General features: G+C 42.2%; 1 protein-coding gene across 5 annotated transcripts in view; it reads right to left on the bottom strand.

The window, feature by feature from the left end:
• Nucleotides 1-21,711, bottom strand: part of PRR5 (proline rich 5) — a 91,643-nt gene extending 69,932 nt beyond the window's left edge. The window contains exons 1-2 of one of the 5 annotated variants that reach the window (XM_084505855.1): nucleotides 21,451-21,709; nucleotides 21,264-21,330 (exon numbers count right to left, since the gene is read on the bottom strand). In XM_084505855.1, the coding sequence (XP_084361981.1) occupies nucleotides 21,264-21,330; nucleotides 21,451-21,655 (272 nt within the window). In that variant the 5' untranslated portion in view covers nucleotides 21,656-21,709. Of the gene's footprint in view, nucleotides 1-21,074; nucleotides 21,164-21,263; nucleotides 21,331-21,450 lie in introns of those variants that run through there. The other 4 variants (XM_084505857.1, XM_084505854.1, XM_084505858.1 and 1 more) reach the window with 4 other exon arrangements.
• Nucleotides 21,712-24,953: the final 3,242 nt, after the last annotated feature.

Below are 24,953 nucleotides of genomic sequence, written 5' to 3'. Positions count from 1 at the left end.
ACACACCAGTGTACATGTTCTGACTATGGCTCTTCAATGCCATGCACTTTGCATAGTCATTTGTACCAGCCCCACCACACCACTAAATCTAGCTAGGAGTAATATACAGACAGCCAAAAGACTTAGTTTAACCTGAATACAAAATGCTCTTGTTTTAGGTTTGTAGCATTTCATAGCCACTTTCTAAGGATCTAAATAACTTTACCTGTTTAAAAAAAATGTATTTTAAGATTAATCTTTCATGCATTTGAGAGCACTAAATAATCACGTTATACTCCTGCCTTTTGTCTGCTCTATGAGTGTGAACTTCATTCTTTTACTACTTGTTTTAGTCAAAGGCAGAGGTGTTAGTTTAAATAACAGTGTTGTGAGAAGTCAGTGAGTTTTGACTGCAACACATTAAGGAGCACACATACACAAGCAGCTTGGTAGACAGCGTGCAGAATGGGAGACATGATCTGCAGCTTGTAGGCTACAGAGACACAAAGTGACATTTTGAATACCTAGGGGCAAGGTAAGGAACCCAGCCTTCTCAGCTACACACACACACATCTGAAAGAAGACACACGAATATATTTCAAGTGAGGCACGTATAGCAAATGCTGAAACAACGTGCACTGGATATGAACACCTAAGTCAACAAAAACTCCTGTGGATACACATAGGTGTCCTAATATATGAAAAACTGCTGGAAGCAAAGCAAGCTGCATGAGGGCAGAGCTTTTTTGACACAGCTGTTTTTATTAAGAGCATCTGCCAAAACTGCTAGAGTGGTCAGGACAATGGAGGTCTTGCAAAAGCCATGAACAACTCAGCTCTGCTGGAATTGGATACTATCAAAGCACATACCTAAAATAATAGGCTTTGTCATGAATTTTGTCTTTTTTTCATCCCTGCTTAAAAGACAAATTAAAGAAGATTTTTCATCTTCTCTCAGATTTAAAGGATATGAGAATTCCCACTGAGTTTGGACAGGAAGTGCAAAAACAGCTATTTGGTTCTTAAAAGATTAGATGCTTATGGGTCTGTTTTGCCTGGAGACTCTGCTTTGACATTTTAGTGCGTGCAGATAAAAAATATTCTCCCTTCTGGTAACCTGTGATAACTTGATTAGCTGGGATAATAAACCAACATCATAACGCTATTTTTTCGGGATGGTACATGTGTGTTATATCAGAACAAAATTCCATTGCCTTTTTTTAAATTTTATTTGACCTAACTTTGATGATTAAAGCTCAGTTATTCCTTCAATGTATGGAGCATACATTAAAAAAAAAACAACAAAAAAAAAAACACAACTTGTGAATTATGTTTATCTTGCTTTCATCTAATATCCTGTACATCTCAAACTATTTATAGGTTGAGGGGAAAGGCAAAGAGAGAATGCATTAAAAAAAGCAATACATATGAGGTTGTACAAAAGTTGTAGGAGCTTGTAATTAATTAAGCGTATTCTTTGCACCAGCTGAGCAATCAGTATGTTATGTTGGCAGGTAGAGCCAATCAAGAATTCAAAAAGCTTTTTGTTAGCAAGGGTTGAGAACATGACTGAAAGCAGAAGCAGTATTTTAGAACTATTACAGTTTTCACAGGCACAGCACTACTTACTGATCCCTCCACCTTGCTCTAGAGAAAGCAGCAATAAAAATCCCAACCCAAAATACTTTGGCAGACACAGCCACAATGTTATAATATTTTTAGGGCCCAAGACCTCCAGACCAGCATTGATTAAAACACGAGTCCAGAGGTGTTGGGAACCCAAATCTCCCACAAATCCAGCTGCAGCCCTCCTGCTCCGAGCAAGAGGGCAGTCCAATTTCCAGGTATGCTCTGTACCTGATGCAGAGGAGGAAAACATATGCATGCTAGTGGAGTTCGAAATGCTTCTTCCGGCAGAGAGGGTAGTTGCCGAAATACTCACTATTCAAAATTGTATTGTAAAACACAGGATCATGGCTCAGAAGTGCAGTATAAGCAATGTATTAATGTAACTACCCTCCTTTTCTAAATGACTAGCTTATTCGTGAGTGTGGGTGAAACTCACTGTTTTCATACAGCAGGAACTTGGGAATGTCAGCTCCTACTCAGGACTGAAAACAGAGCTGCTGTGAATCCGTATGTCAGTTGAACTAACACAGTTGCCCACTGACACCTACTGCTTAGCCAGATGTGGCCAGAAGAATCAGTCACACAGGCTAATTTGTGCTATTACTGTGCATGTCTTTCCAGTCAGCCTGGAGTGCCCGGCAAATAAGCTCCATCTTCAGTGACTGCAGTCAACAAAGATGCGAGCCAAGAATGCTAGACAGAAACAGTGATTGTAACTAAACTACAGTCAGCCTGACATGATCGAGGTCTGCTTTGTCAAAGCCCACAGAAGCAATGTTATAGACCTTCTACCAGACCACATTAATTTGAGGCCAAAATGACCAATAGGAACATCAGTGGCTGGAAATTGTGAAGGCTGGGTTTCATGGCTTTGCAAGCTCAGCTAAATCAACCAGAAGCACGTGAAGAAGTACATGGAAGAATGAATCAACAATGCATCAATATTAAAAACACCATCTGTATGCTCCCTGTTACACCCCGAATTACAGACCTGTAGATTTTCCTTGGTGACTAAGCCTCATTTCAGTCTATGAAGTGAGTGGCTTTTTGTGCTCATGGCCTTCCCCTCCTAGGTCATTTAACAAACCAGCATACAACTGTTCCCAGCAATCAAAACCACATGGTTCAGAATAAGCTATAGCTGGCTTCCCCAGTTGCCCTCATTCATTCATTTTTTTTGAGACTTACGGAAGATTTGAAGGTATAAGATGATGTATGCATGTGTTTAATTTTGCCAAAGATAAAAGATGTCTATTTCCTCTGGGCTACACTTTAATGATCTTAGTTTTTTTTTTGTTTGTTTTGTTTTTTTTTTTTGGTTTTTTTTTGTTGTTGTTGTTGTTGTTGTTGTTGTTTTTAAAGTGTCACTTTAATTGAAACTCAAACCATAAATTCAAATTATAATAGGAGGATGAATTCTCATGAATTCCTAGCTGCATAAATCAATCGGAAAAGTCCTGTTGCCTTTCCCTGGGGCAACACTGTACCTCAGACAAATAACATGATTGTTCTTAATGCTGACTTCTTCTAGGTTATTTTTTTGCTGACAATTTGTTGACATTCCACATACCTCTGAGTTTTTCTGCTGCAGTAGTGACACTTAATCTGCCAAGAATAACAAAACTTTAACAGGATCAGCTTAGTCCAAAAGCACCAAAAGATCTCCTCACTTATCTTTGATTATGACTTCCTCCATCCTCAAAGCTTCTATTTATACCTCTCTCATCCTTTATTTTCCATACACAGAGTCTTAATTACAAAGACTAGCTGATTACATGGACCAAACTGCTGCTTTCACAGGGCTCTGCCTGTTATGAATGGTACTACTGGAACTGGAAAAGAACCAGATTCTGCTGGAAATTAGTTATGCAGCAAGTCCTATGATTTGATACTCAATAATGCTTCATTCGCATTCACTTAAGGGAAAACATTTCACAAGCAAAGATGCAAATTCAGCTTCAACACTGCCAATGTTTTCATACTGTGAGCAGGCTGAGAATTGCATCGTGGAAGTAAAACAGTATAAGATTTTTCAAGGGCTGACTGCCACATGGCAAAATAAATAAAGTAACCAACAGCAGTGCTCCCTGAGTTCTTAAATGTGTATGGAGACTGTGATTTTTAAATCTTTCTGCACTGCTCTGGCTCTGCTTTTAATTAAAATTATAGTAAAGTATTCAACAAATGTCAGCAGGAAAAGAGTGGAAAATCCTATCCATAATATGCATAATTTCAGCTATATTCAGGTTTGATACATCAGTAACTGGGTTTATACCAGCAGCCCATTTATCGATTTGCCATTGAAGTCAACGTCCCATTGTGATTTCAATGAAACACTAAAGCCTTATGTAGCCCTGGGAGAGGAGCTCTTAGGTGGGTGAGTGGAGCCCAACTGAACACTACAAGCTCCCTTTGAGCTTTCCATGAGCTGTTCCAGGACGATACAGAAAGGTCTCTCCTCTGCTTCTGTTAAAGCACTCAAACTCATGAATTTTTGACACAGCATTTGAATGGTTTTACTGGAAAGTGATGCAGCTGAGCGTAAGCAAGAGGGCACTTGGGAAGAATTTCACTTGGGCACCTGCTGGGTCTCCTTTGCCTGAAGTGACTGAGACAGCAATCTCACTGACAGGGATTGTCAACTGATTTACTCTTGTAATTGAAAACTGAGCAAATTCAGACAGGGTTTTGCACAGCAGTTTGGCTTTCTCTCTCCTGCAACATTTCTCCAACAAATGAGGCTTTCCGCTTCAGCTATCTCTCTTTTTTAATAAATGGCAAACCATTCCTCATTCACCTCCATCCTCATTCCCAAAGACTGGTTTGTGGTGGAAAAACAAAAGGGAACATTTCCATTTCTCCTCCTATTTATAAGCCATTCCTGCCCACAGCCCTCCTTGCCCTGGCACCCCTGCAAGCCCCATGCTCAGCCTCCCTTTGCAGAGGTGCCAGCCCACATTTAACGCAGCTGCTTCTGAAGCACACGCAAGAAACATCCGCAGTGAACAACAGTTCCCTATAAAGAAAAACAGCAGCCCTCTATGGAGGGATTAAGAGACTGATGGATCTTGGGCATCTGACACGCATGACCAGATTAGAGAAACAAATCACTGTCTTCATGTCCAGCCCATCACTCCTGGCATGGCCAGCAGTAACCAAGGCTTGGAAGAAGCAAAAGGAGAGGCAGAGGGAGGCATCTGACAGCAGAATGGAGCCAAAAGTGATTTCCAGTGCAACACAAATACTGAATCTGCATGGAAAAAAGAATGACAAGAGCATGTCCTGCAGCCACCTCTGACAACTTTATTTCTCTCTTTTCACAAATCTGTATACTCTACTGAACATGCTTTAATGACAACCAACATTAACATGAACTCCCCCATTCAAACCACCAGGCTTCTGGTTCAACACCTTTTTGGATTGGACAAAAGGCATGTGAAACATTGAAGTTATTCATTTCCAGGCTCACCATGACCACAGGGAAAAAAAGTGTCATATCCTTGCATGGATAGTGCCCCACAATCATGTATCTTGAAAGCTGAAGTTATTGCCACTCACATTTAATAATGCATGAGAAAAGGAAAAACAAACCTTCAAGAGAACAACAAACAGGCAGTTCATACTACGCTCATTAAAAAGCTTTTACAAGTCTACAAAGAGAAATTACAACACTACCAGCACTTCCGTCCCTTCCCTTGCTCTACCAAAGCAAAGCTGACAGCAGGGATGTGTGGCACTGTATCTGTTCCTGTGCAAAACCCCACTGTTTCAGGTCTGCTGCCAAGGAAGGTGAGGTTTTGGTGAAGCTGCCAGATGTAATTCAGAGATGCTTTCTGCTCCACCAGCCTCGTGCATTTTGAAAATAGTTAGCAAATAGCTGGAAGCAGTGACTTCTTAAATTTACTCTGATGTTTCTACTACAGAATCAGAATAGGCTCCTAACTATGCACAGGAAGTAGTGTTTAACTTTTTGCTTAGTCAAAAGCTTCATCAGCAAATCCAGTCACAGGAGAATACAGCTCCACAGCCTGCACCTACTGTCATTCCCAAAACACGCAGTACTACCTGGACCCCTGAAAAGCCTTTGAGAAGAAGAAAGTGATATAAAAAGTTTTTGACTCATCTCTAGTGAGGACCATATGCCCGGATAGCAGAGTATGAAATAGTGTTGGGAGAAGGCAAACGGGATCTCTAATGGCTCTATCCTTCCTCCATCGCTGAAGCTAGCCAGAAGCTAGGTATGGCGCAGCAATAGGTATGCTGCTAGGTATGGATGAAGAATGGAGGGAAGGTTTCTGCAGGAAATGAAATGACTTCAAAAAGAAGAGGTAAATACAAGTAGCAGCAGTTACAGGACTATCACACACACACAAAAAAAAAAAAAAAAAAAAAGAAAAAGGATTCGACTCAGATATAATTCTGTGCTTCTGCCATCAATAACTTAAAGCCTTACAGCACAAACATTAAGGAGCTGTAATGTCCTCCCATCGTCAAGTCTCTGCACAGTTAAGGAAAAGGAGCACAGAGCCTGTAGATATTCTGTATTTTGGGATGACTACAGAACAGAGCTATTCTTGGGGATTAACAACTGCCTGAATGGCCCTCAGGCTCAGGAAGGGACACTTGCCAGTGACTATTTTCTGGAAAATCTCAATGATCATTAGTAACATCACGAGAAGAAAACCAAAAACTGTGCTGTGATTATTATTCTTTTTTAAAATACAAATTCCTATTGCTGTCAACAGATACTGGATTGGGAGCCAGGTTATTTTGAGACCCCTGAAGAGTCTGTGGCTCCAGAAAAGAGAGGTGGGCTTTATTTTTTATTTAGTATTTCTTTAGTTTCTTTTTTATTATTATTATTATTTAGTTTTTTTTTTTTTTAAGTATTTTTTTAGTTCCTAGTGTTTGCTACCTTGAAGGCCATGTCTGCTTGTTTTCCCAGTCTCCACAGCAATAGATGCAAAATACATCTTCTTCACAAATAAAAGGAGGGTTTCTTCTACATGCCCAGGAGCTGGGACTGTCCAAAACTGTGCAGCCCCACACGGCAGATGGAGGCCTGGAGCTAATGAAGCATTTAAGCACATGCTTAACTAGTTTTGGGGACAGAAGTTGTCTCATTGTGGGTACGACTGGCTATTCCCCTGTGCTTTTAGATAACCCCTTGATGCCCCAAAATTGATCATGGTGTACTCAGAAATACAGGACTTGATTAAGAAAAAGCATGTGTACTGAATTATTTTTGGCTCCCAAATTCTGGGCAAATCCTGAATGCAGTGGAAGGAGAAAAGATGGAAGGGAGGCAGAGGTTATTGAAAGTTTCAAAGCAGCTAGAGGCTCTTCCTCCAGACACAGTTTATTCTGGCCCTGCTATTTATCAGTAATAATCTTCAGAGCCTTGGGTTTACTACACAACTCATTTGTCTGTCTCCACTGGGTGGGGAGAGCACAAACTGTCAGCAGCAGAGCAGATGCGCAACTTCAAGCACACAGATGGCGAGGGCGCAGCTCAAATCTTTCCTCTCCTGCTTTCCATCCTGTAATTTTCTTCCCCTTTCAGTGGGGTGAAGGCAGAGCTGCCTGGATCTCAACGCGCTCAAAGAGCAAATGAGACTTGCCTTATAACGACTTCCTGATTCTCTGTGCGAGCAATCTGTCCTCACCCAGACAGATGGTAACTGCTGCTGCACAGCTGCTCTGGCATGGGTAAGGCTGGTGGATGAGTGGCAGGCAGGTGTGATGCTCTTTTGGCTCACCAACCCCACAAAAATCCAGGAAGAAAACCCAGCCTGTCAGCTAAGGAAAGCACAATCTGGAAGCCATTCCTACAGAACAGGTGGTGGTTTATCAAGACAAATTCAATGCATGCTTGTTCATTAAGGCTTAGCCTATAGCAGTCAACACTGGGCAGCCATCAGATGGCCAAGGGAGGCTGCAGCATTCTTGCTGGCACTACCTGTGAGGTATCTCCTCTCTAAGGAGTTCTCACCAGACCTCTTATTTTCTATTAACTTCGAGTGTATGTACAGATAAATGCATAGTTTATACATACTTTTGAACTGCCTATTTTCATATACTTACATAAAGCCTAATACAATGTAGTCCTGCTCATAAATTGCTTAGGCACTATCACCACCAAGTAACTGCAACAACAGCCATATTACTAACTCTCCCTCCTGTCACCCCATAGCCAGGATACTACAATGTCACTTTGTCAACCACCACGGCACTGTCTTGTCTGCCACTGTTGTGAACAAATGAATGTAACAGCCTCAAGATGGTCTTGAGTGCTGAACTGGTGTCAACTGGACTGAAACGAAACATTCATATTATAAAAACATGAAGAGAAAAAAAAAAAAGAAAAAAAGAACCTTGATTCACCAATAAATAGAATAAAATAAGAATTCTTCCACATTCTTCTCCTCTCCATAAAAGCCATGAGCTATCCCAACTACCCAACTGTTTCCCAAAATGGCTAAAGCTTTTCACAACTTTAAAATGGGGAACAAGAAAGACACCTTCACCCAGATTTATATACATATTTTTAAATTAAATAAATCTGTAATTTTCCACATGTTCCTGAGAGACTCGATCCTTGATTGTCATGTTGCATTCCTACCATAATTTCCATGACTGTTGAGATTTTTACACATGAATGGATGGATGAGATTGTTTCCAAAGAAAGAGGTACTTTCTACCTGCACAGAGCTCTGTGAGCATTGGGAACACATACCAAAACACGGGGTAAAAAACCTGTACTAAATGAAGCCTCCAAGTATTAGCCTCTCACCAAGAGGAGAGAAAAAGAGATGCTAGAAAAACAAACTTTAGGCATTTCAAAGATGAGTATTTTGCCAACACATTTATCAGGCTCACAGCAACACTCCAGTTCAGCCCAAACACAGTTGCTGCACCGGTGTGAAATGGATTTACTGGAAAACATCCAAGCTTCTGCTACAACACCATCACATTGTGCAAGCATAACCTCTGGCAGATGCAGGTGGAAGGGCAAAGAAGTCACCAGCTGCAGCAATCCTCATGCCCAGGGCAGAGGGAAGAGCACCCACACCAGTACTGTGGCAGCCATCCTCACTTCAGCAGCTTCCCTGGTTCTTCTGATTTTGCCTGAGGTGGTTAGGGAAGGCCCACGTCGTCTGTTGGGCAGAACAGATACATCTGAGACTAACTCCTGGCAGCGGACACTATCAAATGGGTGAAGAAAAGGGGGCCTCTCAAAATTGTAACTGGTGTCAGTAGGCAGCAATATGGGTGACAGCGCAGCATCTCTACTGTGCCTAATTTGAGTCATCCAGCAGAAGCCTCCTTGCACCAGCTGAGAATTTCATCAAGGACAAAAACCTACACGCTTGAAAGTGATGCTGAGTGCTTACACCTTTCCACAACCCTTTCGTAAGCAGGAAACAACCCCATGTAAGTAGCAGAAGTCACTTAATCCTGAAGAAATGCTTCTGCAGCAAAAGGTGACACAGCTTGACACCCATGTCAGTTGGTTATTCTCTAGATTCCACAAAAATAAGGGAAACGCTGGAGACCCAGAATCACAATCAGTTGAACAGCAATGCAATTCAGATTCAGGTCCCACAGCGCAACCCAACCATAAGATCTTAAAGCACATGAAACCAAACTTTGAGAGATCTTATGAAAACCCAGCATTACTATAGCAGAAGTTAGGTGATAACCAAAGAAAAGTAAGTCTGGATATCAGGCATACTGGAGCTTGTCAAAAACTGTGTTGGTGGTCAATGTTAGCGGGTAAGTGCTATAATGATGAATCTAAGCAGTCTTTTTTCTCGCTGCTCTGCATTTTACGGAGATATAATCATCTGCCTAGTGTTTATCACAAAGGGAGAGATTTTTGCTAGGGTCACAGTATTTACACTGGAGCATCAGTTATTCCACCTGTGTAACAAAGAGAAAAAAGCCAAAAAAATGTGAATCAGAAGGGAGCTCCTGAACAGTGACAGCCAGCGTTGGCAGCAGTTACCTTCGCCAAGCAATGAAGAGGCACATTTGCCAGGGAGGATCGGCGATCTGAAGCTCCCCTCAGCTGCAGTCACTAACCTTTACCAGCACTATTGCTCAATCTCTGCTGAATTAGCAGCAAGAGCACTGCTCTACTTTTTCACAGAGAACAATGCTGGAAAGCTGCCAGGGGTTAATGAGCAACGAGAATGATGGGGAAAAACTCCAAAGAACGTAAACCCCAAACCTGAAAGCTGTTCAAGAGACTGTACGAACCTAAGTGTCCCTTTTCAGACCTTGTTCGGGGGAAAACAAAAACAAAAACAAAAACCTCTGAGCATCAAGGGCAATTGCATCTCAATAAAAATTAACTACTAGTTAAGCATTTTTTCCTCCAAGTTTTATCAAGCAGGCTCCTAAGCATCTACAAAACAGTCTAAAAGTAGTTGTATTTAAGAATTTTGAATCATCATTATTTTGCATTATTCTTAAATTGTGGAGCCCCAGTTATGAATCAAAAGCTCACTGAGTTGGGTGTTGTGGAAAGGCAGCATAAAAAGGCGAAACCAGAAGCATATGTTCTCTCAGGATATATTCTAGGCACAACCACTCATGGGTAACTAAAGAGCAGCAAAAAGAGTTTCCACACAATCTCATAGCAGCAAGCCAGACAACTCAGAAGCAAAAAGGAAAAATCCTCCCTATTTCCCGTCATTTTCAAATGATGAGGGAGAAGAAAGGCTTTTGCCAGATGCCACAAAAGACCAGTGTATCCCATTTGTTTCACACTGAGTCAGCCTCACACTCTGTATGCTGAATACCTCACCAAGACAACGGCAGCGCAGCCCCATAAAGAAGGGCAGCCCAGGTCGGCGCTGCTCCATTCCTCATGGGGAATAAATGCAGCACATTCACCCCTTAGCACTCTATTTAAAGACAACTTAAAAATGACTGCCCTGCCTGCAAATTAACTCTGAAACCCAGCAAGTTGAAAGTCTACAACTATTATTATATTGCTGCTATAAAATCCTGTTTTTATATATATATATATATATATATATATATATGCACACACACACACCCCCCAAGAATGTCCCAGTTTTTCTGGAATATTCCTGGGATGACGTTTGATGGCTCTAATCACTTAATTAAAGGGCAAGGGAAAAAAATACCTTCTCTCTAAAATGTTAGAGTTGACACTATAACGATGCTCAAGAAAGTGAAGAAATGCACAAGCAAAAATAGCCCTCTAAGGTGAAAAAGAAAATTAAAGACAAGGGAATGCTCCCCCCTACAGCTCCCCCCAAATCCATAATTTTTAATGACTGCCTGCAGCAATCTGCAGGCAGGGCTTTAAGAGATGAAACGATCTGCTGCCTAAAATATGGCAGTGGGATTTGGCCAGATGTCTGCAAGTTTTGCTGAAGAAAGAAATTCAGAAGTCCTTCTTGCCTTGCCTGATTTACTGTGGTCACAGAGATTTGCAGGTTGGACAGGATCTGACTTTCTATTACAAAAAAAAATAATAAAATGAAACACTGAAAGCAGGGCATAAGCCCTTTTACTCTTCTTTCACAGGAATTTCTAAGTCTTGAAAATCTGGGTCAGGATTGCTTATACATATTTGTTCTGCATTTTTTTACCAAATTTGACTTTCACCTTGGGAAAAGATCTCCTAAAAAAGGAGGAGGCCAGAGGTTTGAGGAGAACCCCGAATCGCCCGGTACAATGTGAGATGAACGCAGGTACCTTCACGTTCACAGAAAACACAAAATCAAATGTGATGGCAGAGGGCACTGCCTCACTGGAGGGAGAACTGGGAGCTAATTTCCCTTCTGTGCTGTCCCTGCCACTGTCCCCCGTACCAAAGCCTTGCTGGGAGGAGGCACAAGGTTGCAGCTGCATCGAGCAATGCTGTGCCAAACGAGCATCTTCCACCTGGGCACCAGAAAGCTGCACTGCATTTCGCTAAAGGGCACTGAGGTGCAGCAGGGCTGCTGAATCTTTATCCTCCCCCAAAGCTATTCCATGCACAAAGGCTGCAGGAAATATTTCTCTTACATTTCTTCAAGTTTGCCACATTTGCTCTTCCACTTAGTAGAAAATGCCCCCTACGTGGCACAGCATCCTAATGTGCCAAGTCTCATCTTTTATGCTGTTGCACAGTTCCATTCAGTAAAATCAGCCACGGATAAACATATCTCCTGAGACTCACACGTTTACCGTGGTAATTTACAGCTCTTAAATAGAAGAAATGGAAAAATTATTGGAGAGGGTAGAGAAGAATGGATGGGAAATAGGACAGTATTTGACTTCAATAGTACTCGACTATCAGTGCTGCAGGTATGAGCTACAGCATGAGACGGTGTTTGCATGGAAATGCCCCCAAGGAAAAGGCACACAGTGCTTCCTATGGACACTATTTATACCTGAAAAGCAGTGTGAAATATATCAGTACTTTTAGCTACTGTAATACATGGGCGTTACTCATCTCCTCAGCACTTGTTCAGACAGATTCTCCACTTAGGTTTCTGACTCGAGTGCTTTCAGACTTCATCCACCCCCATAGAACAACAGCACAAGCCCTGGCTCATCACACCCTGCTCAGTAGCTACAGAGGAAGCTGCCAGCACCGAGACTTGCTTGCAGCAGCACAGGACCCACCATTCACAGACACTGCCTGCCAGCACCCAAAGCACCACAATCCATTTGGATTCCTTTTCTGCAGTAAAGTCATCCGTTAGTGACTAGACCAAGTGCTGGTCAGAGAGGAGCCTGCAATGCCAGCATGCTCAAGGTAATTTACTTTGATTCCATGGTAGGAAGATAGGGTCTATGCTGTAGAATCAGCAAAGCAATGAGGTGTTTTTAAAGCATAAGCAAAGTGATTCTCCCTTAAATAACTTTAAATGTCCCCTGTGACTTTGGCCACCCTGGCACCATCCAGACCTTTATTCTAGCACACTACACGCTATTCCTCAGAGGTCACAACTGTCTTCAAATTCCACTAAATCAACTGTTATTTCCTGTTCTTTAATCTACCAGATTAATAAATCTGCTCCATTATTGCCTCATTTGCAGAGGCAGGCAGGATACTGTGCAGCACAGCAGATGCAGGAGATTTTATTACAAACAAAAATAAAAAAGAGGGAAGGAGGGAAACCTAAGAAAATTATTTCGATTTGCTTATATCTGGGATCTCTGAACATGTACACAGAGATGTTAGAGCCAGCCAAAAGAGCACCAATAGTTGCCTAAGGTCCTCCCATACTTCCAGAAGCTTTTCTCACCACTGTGGTCATCCCAAACCACAACACACCTATAACCATTACACGGGATCATACAGCAGTAGAGTTGGGTCATATCCAAAGATCAAACCACAGGTAATCCTGCCCTGGGTTGTGGAAATATTGCTTAGAAGCAGACTTGGATAAAAGCCATTTTGAGTTCTTCAGGGCTTTGTCAGATGTAACTAACCATTCTTTGGAAAGCTCAGGTTGAAAGAGTAAGAATCCCAATAAACATGTCACCTGTTTCATTGCTCTTCCCAACAATGCACTGTTCCCCGCCTTCCCTAAGAGCACAAAGCAAGAAGCCTTGAAGGGTATATCCCTTTATGTACACCACATCCAAGGCACATCCATCTGTCCTAGCACCTACTGGCGATGAGATTGCCAGAAAAGAAGATGTCCATGGTTTGGCTGGAAACGCCTCTATGAAGAATTGCAAGCCCATATATTTTTTCCATCAACTGCACCAATACAGCAAAGGCATCATCTAGATATCAGGCTTATCTTTGTGGATTTACATTCCATGCCCATGGCTGCGTGGGGCCCTAGAGAGGCCACACTACAAAACGTGCAGAGCCGTGGTGGCCTCTGCTTTAAGAGCAGCGTGTCAACCTTCATGCTTAGCCTGTTACAGGCCACACATCTGTGTGTACGTGTACACATGTATGCGTACAGGACAGTCCATACTGAAAACCAAAGGAAAAACAAACAATCTTTAGAAAAGAACCTGGGTTCAGCTAGCTGCTCTCTGACACCCCTAAGCTCTGCCTCAAACTCAAATGCCTAGAAAATCACGCCCCCCGATTCACGTCTTCAAAGGGTACACAGTGCTCCATTCTGCAAAGCCATGATTTCTAATTTCAATAGGCTTTTATTATTCTTGCCATTACAGATGTTAGGGCCAACAAGAAACATCCCTAGTTTGAACATTTGTGCGGGAAACAGAACATCCTTTTTCACAGGACTACGTGGTAATAGAATATCCTTATTTTTAGCAGTGATTTTCTTCTCCTGTTGTTTAACACCGAACAGAGAAACTGTTGCAACAAGCAAGCAAACAAGAAGGACAACAGGAGGGACACACTTTGCCTAAGCATTCATCATCCCTTTTGCTTGAATGAGCGGAAAAGCAAGGCAAAGAGAGAATGTGGGGAAAAGCACTGCATTTCTGCCTAAGCACACTGATGAAACATAGACTTCATAAACCCTAATTCCCTGCAGCATTCAACATCCATAGGGCACAAGGCTTGTTCTTGCAACAGTAGTGCTCAGTTTTAAATTGTTCCCCCAAAGCTGGATATTTACTCTCTAGGATATCTAAATACTGCTAAAGTTTCAGCTGAGAATTGGTTTTGTGTTTGTATCCTGCCTAATACAGGGTGGTCCTAGCTACTGAACCCAAGGGTTTAAGGCACAACAACAATAATAATAATAAAAAGGAATAAACAGTAGCTACAAAAGCAGATAAACAGGGGTCTGGAACTATTTGTTAAATAAAAATGACTAAGACTTTCAGAAGTAGCACCTACAGGACTCCCTGTATGCTACAAAATAATTATGAGGGACAGGATTAAAATGTGAATGATCAAGAAACCTGCACAGGAATTCAAGAAGGACCCCAGTGTATTCTGGGGGAGATATCAGCTCTGCAATTCAGTTGCATCTCTCATTAAACATTCTTAGAAACTCCATGAGAGGGAAATGAAGTTAACTGCATTTAAATCAGATAATAGATATTCTTTTGAATACTATTCTCCCAGCAAAAAGAGTAAAAAGGAACAATGCCAGTAGCCAATGTTAAAAACTTGACCCTAAAAAGAGCAAAAGAAAGGTATTTTCTACATATGATTACACTAGCATAAACCTTGCATCTTCTTCTTGGCTGGTGCCAGTCTTCAAATTGTATCTTCTGGTAAACTTTGAGAAATCTGTGATGATTGTAACAAGGTGTATGCAGTGCTGTAGATGGGAAAAAATATCTTCTGACCTCCTTTAATACTTTCTGGTCTCTGTGTAACTGCAGACAATTCCAGTAGTCATACAAGCACACACTTGAGCTTGAGTGTCCCCAGGAAATTGCTTAATAGTGACAAATAAACAAAAGCCATGCAGAATAAAAAATAATAGTAATAAAAACTGATGCTGGAATTGCACGTTATAGAATTAATTTGAGAAGCATGCTGTAATGCCATATTTGATCCACACAAGCAAATCTCACACACTTGAGCCAACCTCTGGCTTCTTATCTGAACTTTCCAAACATTTCAGTTATACAAAACTGCCTTGGACGTTTTATGAGAAGAGAGTTACTCTCAAAGTTTCCAACACTTCCTATCTTCAGGGATGCCAGAATTACCACAAGAATGTCTTTTGCCTGGCACTTTGCATAGGACAGATTCAAGACTCACTGATAGGACACAGCAAAGGATTTATACCGGGAATGACGCTTTATTTAGGAGTACAGGTTTAGTTATACCAAGCCAACCTAGTCATCCATTTAGTCTGATAATCCACTGCCAGTGGCCTCTGCTGAGTCCTCCACAGGAAGCTTAAAAAACAAGTCACAGTGATCTTTGACAAATGCTGAATTCTGAAAATGCTGCCACTTCTGCACAACCACAAAACCGTGCTAACAAGTGGTAGCAGCCAAAAGCTAATTGAGACTCTCTGTATGTAACCATTAATGCCTGTACTTTAAGAGCAAATAAAACCAAGGCGCACCTATAAAGCAATGCAGACAGCAGTGGGTGTTCCTCTTCCAATTGATATTAATTTATTTATTGGAATCAATGGAAACTGCCACATTCAACCAGATGCTGGTATTTCTCTAGATCAGGGTACAAGGAGATCAGGGTACAAATTAATCAAATAAAGAGAAGTCACCTCCTATGCTTTCTGGAGAGAGCCTCAAAAGGATATGAATACAGTGGTAAATAAAACAACCAGCAGTACTGGCTTATGGGAGGTTGGATGAGCACATTCAAGCTGGATTAATGCATTTTCTAGAAGAAGGTTTAATTTTGCTAAGCCTCCTGATTTCCTTTGAAACCAAGGCAACAAATTTCATAGTTTTGTTTCTTCTTACTTTCTACTTCAAACAGACAATGCAGGAAGCAAAACCCTGGTTCCAAGTCATTCGATGAGGAAACTTTGGGGCTCAAGTTTTACTTAATTAAAGGAGGGTCATCTGTAAGCCAGTGTTGTAAATGTTTGCTATTTTTTTTTACCTGCTGGCACTCCAATTAACCATTCATGCTAAAGAAAGTCAAACAATCACCAATTATTAAAGTGGCCACTATGAATCAGAATAAAAATATTGCTTCCAATCTAGCAGCATCACACCATCTTGGAGCATTTATTACTCTGCCTGTTCTGCAGTAAGAGCATATCTAATTTATATAAACCCTGATCTATTCCAGGATATGACAAGAAATTCAGAGGAGGAAAGATTACATGATAAGACATCAAACCACCCAAGAGAGGCACATTATCGTCCCAGCTGGTCGTTCAGTTGTCCCTTTAATTAGACTTTTCTTGAACAGACCCACCTTGTATCTGAAGAGAGGAACAGGAAAATAACCACTGCTATACAGCAATGCCACTAAACTGATTAGCTTTATGTTCAAAATCGCAACCCCTTCATATTCTTGGAACCACGTTCTAAATAATACCTCAATCCCAAATAAACTGATTAAATTCAAACCATCAAGCGTACTATCTCGGACTGAAAAAATCCTGGCATTTGCCCAAAGCAGCCATCCCTCCTCTGGCTGCAGTGTGTTTCGGATCACAGCTCTCAGCCCTTGCATTTGTGCACTGCCCAAGACTTCAGAATAGCTGCACACTCCTTGGAAGTTACTTTGCACATTTTGGCAAGTGCTCAATGCTGTGTCAATGGTTGGAACTTAGAGCAGGAAAATGCCCGAAGTATTTTACTTTCCAGATTTTCCTCAAGGTAATATAACATGGATCCAAGAACACAAAATATCAGAGTCAATGTAAACCAAGGAATATTTCTAGTCTGAGCTGCTGTGCTCACCACAGGAAAGTGTCTTCCATCACTTCCCTCTTCCCTTGCTGTGTGACCAAAAAGGCATAGCATAAGTTACAGCATTTGTTTTACAGAATACTGGCATGCATTTCAGCTGCCAACAAGACACATGTTCATGTATTTCCTAGACCACAGGCTCCTATAAGCTAAAGATGGAATGAGATCTATTAATTCATCCAATCCATCTCTTTCCCTACAGGCACTAACCCAAGCTCGCAGAGAGTGACCCTGTCCCTTTTGGTAGACAACTCCAGGGAGTTCAGAAGTTGACTCCAAGCAGTGTAGCCAGTCTGTTAACTAAGAAATGTTTCTGAAGACCCCACCCCAATCCCCAGGAACAGCTCAGCCAGGGCAGATGTGATACTGAGCTGCCAGCCCTGAAGGACATATTCCAGGGTTCTCCAGGAGCTGTTAAAAAAAAAAAAAAAAAAAAAAAAAAAAAAAAAACAGCAAAAAAAATAAAACCACAACCAACAGAGCTACCAGCATTTTCCATGGAAGATTATTTAGCATCATTCCAACAAGAAGCTTTTCTGATGCTCAAGTTCCATTTTCATCTGCAGCCCATCAAGTCTAGTTACACACCCTTGCAAAAGCTTAAGTGCTTCTCTCTCAAGTAGATGCACCTAAAATTGTCGCTATCATTGCTTCAACTCAGTCATCAGTTTGAAAATCTACACACACTAAGCATTTCCTCATAATCAGTCCCTTCAATCTCCTAATTAGCTCTTTCCCTCCCCTCTCAAACTTTCAAAAGGTCCAGGGAGCCTTCTGAATTATTACGTAACCCAGGGAGCCAGATGCAGCCACAGCACACACACAAAGTCTACTGCTCTTCCATTCGCAACCAGGACATAGCAGACAACGGCACTGCCTTATCTCACTTCTAACAGCCATGTCTGGTCACAGGCCCTCGATTCATTTCAACTCTGTCACTTTCAGTGTGTCCTTTCACATCCACTACTCATGCTAGCCTACCATTCATCTGACTGTCCTACTTCCACCCCACAGTCCCTTCAGATGGTTCTGCACTGCTGGTCAGCCCACACCGCAGGAAGATTCATTGCCACTGACTACAGACACCGAAATTTTACATGTGAAAAGGTAAAATACACTGAGCTCTTCTGATGTCTTTCATGTTCTTTCTTTGGTAGTCATCAGTGTGATATCCGCATCACACCAGAAGAGAGCATGACTATATTTTATTCTCATACATCACGAAGTTTCCCAAAAGAGCTTCTGCTTTATCTGCTTGCACAAGCAGCATAAAGGGTACATGTGTGATGATACCCATAATCTCTCGGTTCAACACTGCACCCCAAACTGCTCCTCAGCCTCTCAAGCAGATTGAATTTCAGCCTGAGCAACACAAAGGCGTATATTGTGGCTAGCTGATGGGCAGGAAGGGATTTTGGTTTTACAGTTCCTGTGAGCCTTCCAGCAGTCACAGGGTAACATGACAGAATGTAAACATCTTTGAAGTGAAAACAGCTTTGAATAAAATGGACGTCTCTTTTTTTCCCCATGCCTGTCTTTGTTTCAGATCTGTAATAACTACAAGTAACAGTCTTAAACTCAATTGTCTAAGCAAGGGAATTCCCACAATCATTATGTGGCATTTTCTGATTTAGCTGTCACATTTCATTTAGCATTCTGCACTGGTCCTACAGTTTGGCTTGCCTGAAAATTTTAAATACAAATGTATTTGCAGGATGGCGTGAAAGAACACCATCAGAATTTTACCTCACACCACAGCTCCTCACTCAGCTCCCTCCTCCCCTCTCCCATATACGTGGATCTTGCAGCAACTGAAAAAAACACTTGAACAGAAAAATCTTTACCTATTTTTTCCCCCTATTAAAAGACTTTTACTGACCTTTCTGCTGAAACAGATCTAAACCACTGTTTAAACAATGCTTTAAAATTGCCAACAACTTGAAACACAGAAATCTTGAACAGGCAAGTGATGTCTATAACAGCAATGAATAGCAACACTTAATTCAAACAATCCTTATATTGTACTTCCCATCTTCAAAGGGCTACATACACACTAGATAAAGGGCTACATACACACTAGATAATTAATCACTTTTTTTTTTCCCCACACAAATTTGCCATTCTTGTCCTAAGAAACCATAGGGAAAACAAACAGCACCAGGAAGACATGCTTCTGGACAACCACTTGTCATTTCCTCTTTTCTTAGTGCTCAATGAGTCCTGGACCACAGATGTAGCCAGATAATTACCAGCTCTCAAAATTCAACAGTTCCTTCAGACACTGTGGCCAGGGCTATAGGAAAGGCAAATTTTCCATTGATATGAAGACATTTTTCTATCAGTAGTGTTAAAGCACTTAAACCCATTAGATCACAGAATCACAGAGTCATCTAGGTTGGAAGAGACCTTGAAGATCACCTAGTCCAACCTCTGACCTCACAGAACCAGACCGAATCGCTCTCCTTCTGGAGCAAGGATGCTCCTTCCCACAAACAGGACCAACCTAGGCAAAAGCTGAACACAGCTCAGCTATCTGCGTAGAGATATGTGAGATCAGAACATACTTCAGAAATTATAATGTCACTACTGTGCAGCAAAAAAGCTCTGATTTTCCCTTTGGTGAAGAGCTTTTTGCTTTGCATTTGTGGTTTGTTAACAAACACACGTGCAAGAATGATGCTTTAAAGGAAAATGAAATAGGCCAGAGTGCCAGCTGGCACAGATTGTTAGAGCTGCCAACTCTGGACCAATCTACCTTGTTTCAGCTAATACCCACTACAACATTTAGCTCTGTTGTTGAAACAGGAAATGTTATTTTTAGCCATTACCTATTATTTTTGTGCAAAGAGTAATTGCCACTTACAGTTCTGTTACAGGTCTTGCATTTTATCATGTGTGTTTATGAAGTTGTTCATTAATCACGCTGGCTTTTACACACATACACAAAGCAACAAACAAACAAAACAAACAAAAAAAACCAAACAAATAATAATTTTGCTGGCTCACTTTATTGTGGCTACATTTTACAACTAATTCTATCTGCCATAAAAATTGAAAGACAATGCCTCTAGAACAGAAGTTGGGGAAGGAGGGAAGTGACTGTAACTGTAAAGATCAGATTTTCTTTGACCTGCTCAGGGCTTGATTTTCTGAAATGGTGAAGACTCAGAACTTGACCTGCACTACTGGCTGACACAGAAAGGTTTCCATCAAGGTCTCCCACAGAACTTTGGATATGAAAGTTTGAGAACTAAAAAGAAAGTACTGAGAATCTAGCAGTTTTCTCTGGAGCCTAAACACAAACCTATGAGTGTTAAAAATCCAGCTCTGTCTTGGGCAATGAATTCTTTTGGAAATTCCTCTTACACTGTCTGCTTTGTATTATCTGTTTATTGCATATCCACTGAGAAGACGTCTTAATTCCCTATTCCTTCCAGACTTTTCCCCTAATTAGGTCATTAATAAGAAAGATGAAGTATTGTCATTCTACCAATGGTGTGTATTATAAATATGAAATCCCTGTCAACATGTTTCACTGTAACATATGAATAGACTACCATGGGAAAGAAAAAAAAACAATCACCAACAACTGGGGTTATACAAAGCATTCATTTGACTCCCAGAAATAAGTTTCAGAAGCACTATTCTTTGGTTAGGGGAGAAGTTATGAACAAGGAATAGTTTTGCAAGGCAGCACCACAGTCCTAAATCCACCTATCTGCTAGATGTCAAGTGTGTCTTATTGTATAGCTGGCCTATACTGTACTACTTCTCTTATTCAAACTGTAAGGAAGCTGCCTCATCATCACCTAATACTCCTCTCTTCCCTTAAGAAACTCATCTGTGCATGAGACTTCGTGAGACAGAAAAACAAAAGCCATTTATTTCAAAGGAAGCATCAAAATTTAGACTTATCTTTTGATAATTAATCACCACCCTGATAGATGCAGAAACTGTTTATTTCCTGTGATTTAAAATGAAATGCTTAAAAGCACACCGGCTAGAAATCAGAAGCAGTAGAAAAACTAAATCATTTCCTCACTCCCTTTTCTCAGGCTGCCTGCTCTTGTACCCTCCACAGTATTAAAAGGCTGGTGTGCATCCAACTTAATGCATTCCCGGCGAAAATGACGACACTGGACCTTTATCGATGCTCGCCCGATCAACAGTGACCTCGCACGACACATGCACACGGCTGCAGTGACCAAAGACCATCACCCACTACACGATGGAAACACGCACACCTTCTCTGCAATTGACAAATAAAAGCATAAATAATTCTGCAATAAATAAATGGGTAAGTATATCCTACATGCGCACATGGAGCTTACTTGCATGAATAAGGCTTCCAGCAGCCGACCCGCAGGATCCCGGTGCCCCCAGCAGCTCTTCCGGACCCTACAAGAAAGGGGATGAGCGCCAAACGCAGACCCCGCCGCGACGCCTACCCAGCCCCAGGCCCCCTGCCCCAAGCGGTCCCGAACAAAGCCGGGAGCCCCCCGGCCGCCCGCCCCTCACCTCCCAGCGCCGAGGGGAGCCCCCAAGCTCGGCCCCAGCCTCCGGCCACCCCCCACTGCCGGCGCGGAGGGGCCGGGCCGGGCCGTGTCGCACAATGCGCGGCCGCGGGGGCGGAGCGGGGCGGGGAGAGGCGCGGCGCGGCGGCAGCTGGGTGAAGGAAGCTGGCGAATAGAATAAAATAAAATATGAAATATAAAATATACATAACATAAAATGTAAAGTAAAATAGCGCAGCCCCCTCTCCCCCAGCCCCGCTCTGCCCGCGCAGGCCCGCCCGGGCGCCCCATGGCCTCGTGGGTGTGGCCCCGCAGCCCGGCCCGCTGGGGGGCCGCAGGGCCTTGGGCCAAAACGTGCGACTTGGCAGAGGGGAGTTTTGGTGAGTGACTGGATCCAAAGCTTAAATCCGCAGGGATTTAAACCAAGGCAGATTTTATACAGGTCGATTCCACCGCGTCTCTTTCGCAGCTCCTTCGGCTGCTCCCACCTGCTTCAGCGGAGCTGGGCAAGGGAGGGGCCGTGCCAAGGAGTGGGCACACGTCTGGGTATTTCTGCTCACGGCATCCCACTACTGTCCCACCGGCACCAAAACCCGTGGTCTTCTGGTCTCTGGAGGGGCTGCTTACTATTTTTCTGCCCAGTTTGGTGGCAGCTGGGTAGCAGTGAGGGAGCATGTGGAATGGATCCAGCGTTTGTTCAGAATACACTTTGTACAGTAACAGGGTATCAGGGAAACTAAGCATTAAAACACAAGGGCTCCTCGATTTGCAATGTTCAGGTCAAATTATGCACTTGAAGCAATTAAATTACACAGTTGTCTGTTTCCTGTCTTCTCTGTAGTCAACAGAAGCACATGGGTTGTCACTGGGTATTTATACCTTCAGAAATCACGATGTTTCACTACTCAATCACAAGACTCTCAAGTCCATGACAAAGTAGTGCAAGAATCACAAAACATACACAATGATATTCCTGTGGTTTCTCATCAGCTTAACTGACCACATAAGCCTGGAGAAGCTACCATTGTCCATCTAAACCCGAGGCGAAAGAATGAAGGGAGTGTCCCGGACTGGAAAGAAGAGTTAATCTTAGGATCATGGGGTAGTTTTCTCCCCAGATCACGCATATTCTTCTTCAATACCATGGACTTTTTTTCATACAGTAGGGTCTCTAGGGCAAAATAAAACCCTTGGAAGAGATGTTTTCATATGTGCTTTTTAAGTTGTCTCAATTTTAGAAATCTAAACAAAATGATAAATAAAATAAAACAAAACAAAACAAAACAAAACAATTAATGAACACGCAAAGGAACCTGAGCCAGGTGTTTGACCCAGAGGTTTTCACAGAATCACAATTAACCAACTCTGGTTTTCTTGGTAGGAACTGGTATCTAAAGTTGTCCTCAGAAGTCTCAAATACATTTGCTTGTTTTGCAAAGCAAAAATGTACAAGTTGCATTATCTCTAATTATCTCTAGAAAGCTTAGCTAAAAAAAAAAAAAAAGTAAAAAAAAAAAGCATATGTCCTATCAAGTATGAGAAGGAGAGAATTAGTGCTTAGAGCTGACTTTGGTGATGGCTAGGCCCCAGGATTGTACCAAAATCTAAAACCTGTCTGCACCCATCCATAGCCCAACTGACGTCCATCAATACTGCACAGGCACAAAAACTCTTCTGTTAGGAACCTCTTGCAGGATCAGAGCCTTATTTTGTAGTATTAGTTTGTATTGACTGCTGGCTAGGTGGAATATCATCCATTAGAAATGGCCAAACAAAGCATGCCCAGGAAAGCAGCAGAAGCTAACTCAACAGACAGCTAAGCTCATCCCTGCTCCCCATGTGACACATCCTCCTTTCCCAGAGCCAGCCTCATATTTCCACCTGAAAACATGCTTCCAGCAAGACAGGAGTCTGGGATTTTCTCTGCCCAAGGGATTTTGCTGCTCAGTGCAGATCATCTGCCAGACAAGGTAAACATTCCACACAAGGAGGTGCTAGGTCTTGGGAGCTATCCTACTGATAGAGCCTGGTCTGACTTCCATCCCTTTCCATTTTCCTGCACCAGGTGATCAAAGGGAGCAGAGGGATAACAAGCAAAACAGCTGAGACATGGAGAGAAACAGCAGCAGCTTTTACCCTGGATCACCAGCTCCATGATCTGCCTTTTCCTCCCTTGGGTGCAGTTGCCGAGGAGGCTTGATTAAGTGGCAAAACTCAGCTGGAATATTTGCAAGGAGCAGGGCGGCTTTCACCCACAATGTTACTCACCAGGCCAGCCCAAGTGGCAGCAGTGAAGGCAGCAGGAGCCATGCTTGCAGCCTGCATCAGCTATGCTCAGGCAGGTTCCAAGACGGTGCTGCAAGAACCATGGTCATCCACGTGCTATAGGAGACTGCTTGTGCTCATGTCCTCAGGCTGCCAAAGAGACAGAAGATCAGTAAAGTTAATTTTAAGCCAACATTTCCTGGTGCCTCATATGCTGAAGTGGCACCTTTTTTTTAGATGTCTCAGCTATGGCAGCAGAAAGAGTATGTAGGGCTGTTGGAAATGTAGGGTGTTAGCTGTTAGCATTCTTTTTGTGCCCTCAGTGGTTCACAGTCATCAAAACAAGGGCAAAATTATTGCCTCCCAAAGTAGAAGCTGCACAACAAAAGTTGTGGATGGAAGGAAATTTGCACTGGAACAAACACAGGAAACCACAGAGCTGCAGAAAGGATGAGTTAATGGAAAAAGGTTGATGTCCTGATACTGGGTAAGAGCTATGGAAAACTACAAGCTCAGATTGTCAAGGAGTATCACTACCAGCATGTGTCCCCAGTTAAGCTGTAGCATGTCTACTCCAGGTAGCTTCATTCCACAGGTATTACTAGAGGCAGATCATCTGCAAGAACAACAATACCTTTCCAATCAGGCATTTTTTTAAACAGTTAAGTGAGAGCACATAGGAAAGGTTAGTTTTCACCAGTGGGTTAAAATACAAGGTCAGAATTACTTTACTTCCCAGAGTTACAGATTTTGTGTGCACACTCGTTTTACAGGTCCCTACTGCTGAATCTCCTCAGATTGCAAGTGATCATTGTAGATCTGAGGATGGGAAGCTCAGCAGAATTGAAGATGAACCATAAACACAATGCTTGAAATGCTTGTAGCAAAAAGGTACAGGGTAGACAGCGGAAAAGGCAACCGAGGCTTGAGTAGATGATTAAATAACTTCCTCAGCTATGGGGCAACCGGGATAAAGACCTTTAACTTCTGATCCTTGATTTAGCCACAGAACTTTGGATTCCTTCTCCATTTAAGTGGCTCAGAAGTAAGATGCCTGTATCATACAGCCTTCTTCCTACACCCCGTCTCACTGCAAAATAATTACCCCCCTTATCTAACTAAGCATAAGAAGCCTTTTCTTTGTTTCTTGGCTAGAGAAATTGCTCATTGTAGATGTCTTTTTCATCTGAGGAGGAAAGACCTTCTGATTAAGAATGTCCCCAGGCAACTGTATCTTACCTT

Source organism: Aythya ferina (assembly GCF_964211825.1).
Source record: "Aythya ferina genome assembly, chromosome: 1".
NCBI classification, from domain to species: Eukaryota; Metazoa; Chordata; class Aves; order Anseriformes; family Anatidae; genus Aythya; species Aythya ferina.
This window is presented reverse-complemented; position numbering and strand designations above follow the sequence as displayed.